The sequence below is a fragment of the Dryas octopetala genome, chromosome 1, assembly GCF_963921425.1.
Source record: "Dryas octopetala chromosome 1, drDryOcto1.1, whole genome shotgun sequence".
Lineage (NCBI taxonomy): Eukaryota > Viridiplantae > Streptophyta > Magnoliopsida > Rosales > Rosaceae > Dryas > Dryas octopetala.
The window spans coordinates 11314286-11323542 of NC_141366.1; the positions used below are offsets into that span (position 1 = coordinate 11314286).

The following is a 9257-nucleotide window of genomic DNA, read 5'->3' on the forward strand; positions in this document are numbered from 1 at the left end:
TGTCACTAACTTGGTGACTTTTTTTTTATTGGTAAAAAAAAACTTGGTGACAACAGAAAGTCGTCCCAATGTCGTTGCTAAAAAGTGAAATCGGGTCCTAGAAAAAAGTTAAATTTGAAGGCCATTTTAAATGGTAAAGTTGGATTAAACATTTTACGAAAAACTCGAGGTACATTTGTGCCCTCTCAAATAGTTGAATTGGTAATCAAACAGATGATCATATCTACAAAAGACTTTAATTAGAAACTTAATTCCCTTATCATTTTAAAAAGTATTTTCAACAATAATTTTCTACTAGTTTCAACAGCCTCTTTCCCTGAAAAATAAAAAACAATAAAAACATTGCTAGACTCTTTTCAATGGGACACTTTCGAAAGAATCTGATGGCCTTTTGCCATTGGTAAAACGCCTTCCTAGTGCTTCTTGCTATTGCTTAAAGCCATTTTCACCACGTATGATCATTTCATTTTATATATTAAATACTTAAGAAATTTACTAATACAATGCACCAACTTTGTGTATATATGATGGTTATCTTTGATTAAAAAAGAAATGAAGGAAAACCCAACTCCATGCTTCCATAAATGAAAAAAGACCTCGAACCAAAATACTTTGTTTTTTCATAAACAAAAAATAAAGAAAATATTAATTATTGGCACCCTGCTAAGTATGTTTATCAAATCATGTCCTGGCATACATAAGCTAGGCCAATTGAATACGCAGAAAAGACACTACAGCAACTATAACAACTATTTGTTGGTGATGTCAAACAAAACGAAAAATTCTCTATATTCTCTCTTAGAGAACATAGCAATGGTTGTGTTAGTGTTGGTTCTTATTGGCCTTTGCTACTTTGCACGCAAAAGAAGAGAAATACTGGCCGAAAAACAGACCAGAGTGTCCCCCTCACCCAACGAATAAGTTTAAGTTTCGAGTTATCATGCATATGGAAAAATTATAGAGTATAACCGATATACCGTCACGTGATATAATCAATCCAATGTGTAAGGGTATTATTAGACGATGTGTTTATATTAGTAGAGTATAGTATTAGTAATATCTACTCATATTATAACACATAGACTGGTTATACCACGTGTCAATATATCGGTTATACAGAATAATTTCTCTAGATGGCAGCACACTTACTTGCAGCGGTAAAGAGGGAGCCATTGCGGCCTTGCCACAAATGCTTTTTCCTTCTCCATTTAGAGAGGGGAAACACAAGAATCGAACTCTTGTGAGATAAATGTATGCAGATAAGTATGTTGCTTTAGCACTAGAATTAGAAGTTCTTACAAATGTTAAAAGATAAATTGACTATACATGTAACACATTCATCAAACCCTTTCTGAAGTTGGTTGATGTTGTATGGTGGTATTATAATGTTTTATTGCCAAAATTTTCTGCATTTTTACAGAGCGCATCATAATCAAGTAGTGCATTGGTCACCACATATTAATGATGCATAAAAAATAAAAAATCAAACAATCAATCATCTATGACAATCTAGCTGTCCCATTTCCATGGTTATGATCCAGAGTATTACCTTAATCTCTTGTAAGTCCACATGGGATTGATCTCCCGCAAGAAATAAATGAACCTTGTCCTTCACTATAATCCAGCTGCACCCTGGACTCTTCCTTATTCCCTTTGATTTTTTGGTCATCCTCACTTGGTTTCCATCCTTCATCTTCCCTAAAATAGAATATAAGTTGGACAACACCACATATGGGGTTGCATTATCAGGCTCCAATTTAATTAGCTGCTGAGTTGCAAGCTGTGCAAGATCAAGACATAAATGAGTCCTGCTCGCTCCAAGAAGAGCTCCCCAAACCCCTGTATGGGGCTCAAATGGCATTGATCGAATCAAATCGACAGCTTCATCTAGAGATCCAGCTCGACCAAGGAGATCAACCATGCAAGCATAGTGATCAGGTCCTGGTTCTATATTGTGTAACAATTTCATCGAATTGAAATAGTGCCATCCTTCTTCTACTAGTCCCACATGGACACAGGCTGAAAGAACACCAAGAAAGGTGATTTGGTTTGGCTCGCAACCTTCATTCTGCATGCTCCGAAATAAGTTAAGAGCTTCTTCCCCAAACCCATTTTGTGCAAACCCAGTAATCATTGTGTTGAATGAAATGGTATTCAAAGAAGTGATATTTGTGAATATCCGATAGGCATCAACCACATTCCCACACTTCGAATACATTGAGACCAGAGAATTTTGAACCGACAAATCAAATTCCATATCCATCTTCAATGAAAGAGCATGGATTTGCATACCCTCGTTGAGACTAGCCAAACTGGCTGAAGCACTTAGCACACTGCTCAAAGTAAGAGGATTAAACCTGATTGCTTTTCGAATCATCTCAATAAACCAATGGAGAGCCTCCTCATATTCCTCATTATTTACAAAACCCGAAATTACAGCAGTCCAAGCAACATCATCTTTCTCAGGCATCATTCTAAACAATTGGATGGCTTTCTCAATCATCCCTTTGCTAGAGAATCCTGAAATCATGGTCGTCCATGAGACTTCATCCTTTCCGGGCATCATCTCGAACAGTCTAAAAGCGTCTTCAATTTCAGCACATTTAACATAACCCGCAATCAAGGAATTCCAGGAAACTATATCTTTCTTACTCACAATGTGAAATATCTTAGTAGCTTCATCCATACAACCTAATCTACAGTACATGATTATAATAGAATTTCCTAAAAAGACATCATAGTCAAATCCCATACAGGAAACCAACCCATGCATCTGTATCCCTTCTCCATATCTACCAAAACTACCACAAGCTTCGAACATTACGGCCATGGTAGTGGAATTGATCTCCACTAGCCCTTCCCTTCTCATATTCAAAAACAACTCAAACCCTGCTTCAAAATTGCCCATCTTCATATACCCATCAATCATTGCCGTCCAAGAAACCACATTCCTCTCCATCATCCTATCAAACAAATTTCTAGCATCAACAATCCTTCCCATTTTGCAATACCCATCAACCATACAGGTCTGAGAAACCACATTACCATCTACCATACCCTCAAAAACTCGAACCGCCTCTTCAATTCTTCCCACCTTCAAATACCCATTTATCAACACATTTGAGCAAACCGGTTCACGCCACTCAACTGGCATCTCAGAGTAAAGCTTCTCAGCTTCCTCAAACATCCCCGCCTTCACAAAACCCGTGATCATGGCACCATAAGACACCGCATTACGCTCAGGCATCCTAGAAAACAACTCAAAAGCTTCACCCACCATACACTTGTTCCTAATATAACCCGTGATCATCGCATTATACGATGCTACGTTTCGTTCGGGAATTGTATCGAACAGCTTACGTGCTTGGGTAGTTTGTCCATTGTCAACATATGCAGTGAGCATAGCAGTCCAGGAAATGGTATTTTTACTGGGCATGCGATTGAATATTGACTCGGATTGTTTGATATCACCATTTCTTCCATTTTTAGTGATCTGGGAATTGCAGTAAACAAGAAAGCTGCTGGCTTTTCTGCTTTTGGAAGGGTTTTGGGTTTTGGGAATTGCTTGGGTAGTAGACAAATATGAGCAGTGAATCTTATAACGCCAAATGTTATAGTTGGGGAGCTGTTTTCTGAGTTTCGTTGGCATGATTTAACTTGACATCGCCAAAATTCTCTATAACTTGTATTCTGATGAGGTTTTTTTTCAATTTTTGATACCTGAATTTTGGGTCTTTCTCCCAACTAGATACTTAAATTATTATTTATTATAATTTCATATCTACAATTTTATTTTATTTCAAATTAGTATACAATGTAACTTTTTTTAAAAAAATACTAACAAAATTTGGTCATCATATATCTAAGATTAATTTGGTCTATTCATGATTTTATATTGACTTAAATGCCTCTACTTTTGATGTATTATTTAAACAAAATCACCTTATATACTAAATTGGGACAAAATACAAATTTAAGTATAAAATTATGACAAATAATAATTTAGATATTTAGTTAGAACAAAAACCAAAATTCATGGGCAAACTCTAACATGATGGATGAAAATCCATGTAAGTTAGATTGAACTAGAAAAGTATATCCAAGCCCAACCCTTGCTTTAGTGAGCTTGGATATACTTTTCTAGACACAAGGATGGGGCTGGCATAAAAACTGGCCTGATCAATATCAGGGCCGGGTAGACAAGAAAACTTCTAGCCCAGCTTAAATTTGTTTTGTGAATTATTTCTTTAATAGAGGTAGGATCCACACAAATTGGTCTCACTTCTATTAAAAAAAAAAAAAAACTTAAGAGCCTGTTTGGTATTCTATTCAAAAATTATTTTTTGTTTTCAAAAACAAAAAAATAAGTTTTAGTAAAGAAAACGTGTTTGGTAGACCATTTTTAAAAACAGTTTTTAGAAAAAAAAATTCAAAAACATGCCTCTTTTTAAAAATGATAAAACATCGTTTTTCTCTTTTTTTTTTTTTACACTTCCTTTTTTCTTAAATGTCATCATTTTTTAAATTTAAAAATTATTTTCAAATTTCATACCAAACACGTTTTCAAATTTTAAAAATTGATTTTGAAAACTCACATTTAAAAAAAAAAATCTTAATTTTTGAAAAAAAAAATTTGAGTAGGATACCAAATGGGCCCTAAATATCACTGATACGAAAAAATTTACCTTCACAGATGTATACACCACCCATTAAATGAAAATTTTTTTCCTATTAGAGAGGTTGTTAACAAAGTGGTCAATTAAATAGTTTTATTCGTATTTTAATAATGCTATAATCATTATATTGTTTATGAAAAGGATATGTATACACATGTCATTACTTTACTTGTTAAAAAAATAAAATTTAATATAAGTTCAAATTTGACTAAATAATAGACGCACATCACTTGATGAACAAACTTGGGTAAACAAATTAGTAGATGTGGCAGCACTCCAATTATTTTTATGTAGAACTGTAGAAGTGGATGAAATAATGAGTTTTTTTTATTTTTTAAATATTTCAAATCCAAATACATCCCACCAGGCCATCCTTATCTTCTCATGCACCTATCCCAATTTTCACTCTCTCTCATTCTCAATATGTACGTACCTCATGCATGCACATATTTAACAGAACATGTGCATAGGGTCTAGTTAATCATCTAATTAAGTGATTTTCATGATTACTACAGACTATTCATTCCCCTTTCTCTCCTTGTCTCCTTTTTAATTTTGTTGGTGAAGAGTATAGTATATGCCAAGCCTACTCACTGTACAATTTGGAATACTCTTCATAGTTGATAATCGGGCAACACATCTTTTAATAAAGCATGCGATTATATTTCTTGATTTTCATGAACGGGTGGAATATTCTATGGTTGTATGATGCACTTTTATCCGTTGTTGTTTTTCTTTTTTGCCAGGATTTTTATCGATGTTTTTAGTTTTTGAAATAAATTATTTTTATTTTCATTTCAAAAAACATACACATGTTATAATTTAAATAAATCGATAACACTACGTCATCATATCACGATTAACATATAATAATTTTTCCTAATTAGGTTTGCTCAACACAAAATTTCAATTATCTGGCATACAAAATCCTTCAACCATAAACCAGCACCTTTCTATATGGAGGGAGTAGCTGGATGATAAATCAGTTAAGATTACGATTAATTGGACTACTAAATATTGCTTACATAAAATTGATTACGCTTTATTGGGCTGGTGTTGGTGCATTGTCGGGAAGAAGCATATCGCTTAATTGGGTGGGCATTCATTCACAACCCACTAATTGAGGATGAGAGGATTTTGGGATCAAAATCCCACCCAATATATGATGTGCTGGCACCACATGCACCATAGCGTATTGGACGGTCAAACATATTTTACTAATTGGTACCCCAATCTATGCCTTTCTTCAGCATCTTTTTCCAACCAAATCTTTGACTATTATCTTAGCCCCCTTAAGTGCTTGTCATCGTTTTCTCTTATCTAATAAAAAGTAATTATGGGATAAATTTAAATAGTATAGTTGGATGATAAGTTGTATCTCATTTCAAATTGTTTACTATTATTAATCTAGCACTATTTCACTCCAGACTCCAAATTCCAATCTCTCTTTGAGACTTTGTGAGAGCTTTTATATAAAACTTTTCTAGTTAGTGGGTAACATTTTTAAAGAAAACATCACCAAAATTTCTACCTGTAATAGTTTCTTAATTAGGAAAACATCACCAAAAGTGCTTCTTTAACCTAGAAAAAGCTTCTATCTAATTCAACAAGATATTATAGAAAACGATTTGATTAATTTAGAGGCTTGTGTTTTGAAATTGCCAAAAGCACTCCAAACACACCCTTTGTAAGTTGTTAATAATGAACATAAGTGGTGGGTGTTTGTATAATATATATAACAAGTTGTCTTCATTGGAATATGCCACATCATGGCTTTGCTACTTATATAAGGCCCAACGTACTCTTTAGTAGTACCACTCGCAAAGCCATTGAGGAATAATAGCATCTAAACTTCTAGCTTTGCATTCCTCAACAGTTTCTTTTGATCAGTTTGATATATCTCTGATAAGTTTCCTAATGGCTTCTTTGGCATCACCTGAAAACTGGGCATCCATGAACATGGACAACAATGGGGTCTCACCATATTCAAACATGATGAGCAATGCCCTACTCATGTCCTTGTTGGAAGATCAAACGGTCCAAGGCGATCAGGACCACGACGAGGAAAGGCTAACAACCCTAATCCGAGATCTAGAAGTGGAACTGGATTGTCCTACCACAAGTCACAGTGATGAAATGTTTTTGGACAATAGTCCTCACCACTTGGGCAGCAATATTAACCAAGAGGAATACTTATATGATCATCATTTTCAGCCGTGCGATGTGGGATATGTACTCAACGGTGGTGATTGTCCAGCAACAGACTCATCTGGGTTTGGGTGGATTGATATGGAGATGAGGTCTTCTACTGATGGTGATGACACAACTAATTGGTACATGGATTCTTGTCTTGGTGATGATGAGATAGATTGCATGTCTAGTTTTGGAGGGTCATCTACAGATCAGCTAGATCAGGAGTACTATAAAGGCAGTACTACTACTTCCTTTGACGAAAATGAGTATCAGAATTTGTGGCAGGAAACATGTAATGTTAATACAAGGATGCTTGCATAATTTTATATTAAGGCTTATGAATTAAAGAGTAACATTTATTTATTTGCAAAGTACTCTACATATATAAATGATATTCATCATGTCATGATATGCTCTTAATTAAAGTTGTGGGGAAAAAAATTAATAGTAACAATGAATTAATGTCTATACATTTGAAAGAAATTGGGATGAGTTGGAGCCCCTGCAAAATCACTTAAAAGAAATTATTTTGACAAGTTTTTATGACTTGTGTGATCAATTAACAAATTAAGAGAGTAACTTTAAGAATAAGCCAGACATCTGTTTCATGACTTTAGTTTCTTCTCAAGTGACATGGAATGCGCATGAGATTCCAAGGACCAGTTAAAAGCAAGGAAAATGACCCAAAATGACATTTTGGGGAGTCGATAGAACGGGTTGGTACATACATATGAATTATGTCTAAGTATTTAAATGAGGGGTATTTTAATACTTTTTCGGGCAAAAGTTATATCATTTTAGGTCATTAATTTCTCTAAAACTAGCCCTATATTGTTGTGACTTACCTACAATGTGGCTCAATATATATACTTAAGCAAATTATAATTTAGTACCTACTTTACATGATATTTCAAGTTAGTACCCCAATTTTAAAAACTTGCAAAAAAGTATCTCAACTTTCAGTTTGTGTCAAAATAGTATCTCCGTACGTTTTTCTGTCAATAAAAACGTTATTTGTTAAAGTGATAAGGATATTTTTGTCTTTTCATCAAATATAAAAAAAATTAATATTTTAAAACTATTTTTTTAAAAAAAAAAAATTTATCTTCTTCCTCCCTTCCCTCCCCCACCCCAAATCACCATCTCTATCTTCTTCTCAACCCAACACCAGCCCCTCCCCCTCCCCCAAGCCCAACTCACCCTCCTCCACGACCCAACCCCCTCCTCCTCATGCGTGGCCTCCTCGACAGTGTCGACAGTGTCGGCAGTACTATCTTGTGTATGCGTGGCCACCTCAAGTTTTATCTTGTGTAATGGCCGTTGAACAAAATCCATGGATGGTACGTTGAACAAAAGTTCAACCGAATTGATAAATAGTGCCTAATTTTAAACACCCTACTCACCAAAAAAATTTGTCTAAACCCCCACCCATCTATAAACTCTTTCAAAACCCCCTAAAACTTATAATCCTAAATTACCCTTCTGACGCGCGCTGACGCATGCTGACGTCACTGTAACTGTATTTTGGTAAAACTGTTTTTTTTTTTTTTGGAATTGAAGTTTTTGCTAAAACTCAATATTTCACTAAAACTAAAATCAAACACTGAAATTGAATTTCATTACACTAAAACTGAATTTCAAAAATTCAGTTACACTGAAACTGAATTTCAAAAATTCAGTTACACTGAAACTGAATTTCAAGAATTCAATTACACTGAAACTGAATTTCAGAAATTCAGTTACACTAAATTGAAGAATTCAGTTATGAATTCACTTACTGAAACTGAATTAAGTGATAAAATAATTACACCTCGACTAAAATGCAATTACACCTTAATTAAAAAACAATTACACCTTTACTAAAACAATTACACTTCACTAAAACAGTTACACCTTTACTGAATTCCGTTTCACTAAAAAGAACACAGCAACCTTATCAAAAAAAACCAACAATACAACAAGTCATTGAGATGAGAGGAGTAGCCAACAATACAACGTCGTCTGATCACCTCACGCGCGGCGAGTACACGACAGTCGCCACTGTCTCGATCTGTTTCTACCTGCAAATTTGATTCATCATATTTCAGAACCATAATTTCATTCAAAGTTCATTTAAAACTCATGTTTCACGAACTGAAACTGTTTCAAGAACTGAAAATGTTTCAAGAACTGAAACTGTTTCACGAACTGAAACTGTTTAATCAATAAATTAAGTAAATTTGTATATACTTATAAATCAATTAAAAAACCCACATTTCTATCCGATTAACATAATTAAGCTAGAACTGAATTTGGGGTGAAACTGAATTTCACAAATTGATTTATAAGTATATACAAATTTACTTAATTTATTGATTAAACAGTTTCAGTTCGTGAAACAGTTTCACG

General features: G+C 34.3%; 2 protein-coding genes across 2 annotated transcripts; one reads left to right on the forward strand and one right to left on the reverse strand.

Annotated features, from left to right (window-relative positions):
* Positions 1 to 1380: 1380 nt before the first annotated feature.
* On the reverse strand, positions 1381 to 3626 carry LOC147297812 (Tetratricopeptide repeat (TPR)-like superfamily protein). The gene has a single exon (XM_086229566.1). It carries the CDS (start codon positions 3434 to 3436, stop codon positions 1496 to 1498), a length of 1941 nt encoding a protein of 646 aa, XP_086085692.1. The 5' UTR covers positions 3437 to 3626; the 3' UTR covers positions 1381 to 1495.
* Positions 3627 to 6534: 2908 nt separating this feature from the next.
* Positions 6535 to 7196, forward strand: LOC147297813 (uncharacterized). Its single transcript, XM_086229990.1, has one exon. It carries the CDS (start codon positions 6594 to 6596, stop codon positions 7188 to 7190), a length of 597 nt encoding a protein of 198 aa, XP_086086116.1. The 5' UTR covers positions 6535 to 6593; the 3' UTR covers positions 7191 to 7196.
* The last annotated feature ends 2061 nt before the right edge of the window (positions 7197 to 9257 follow it).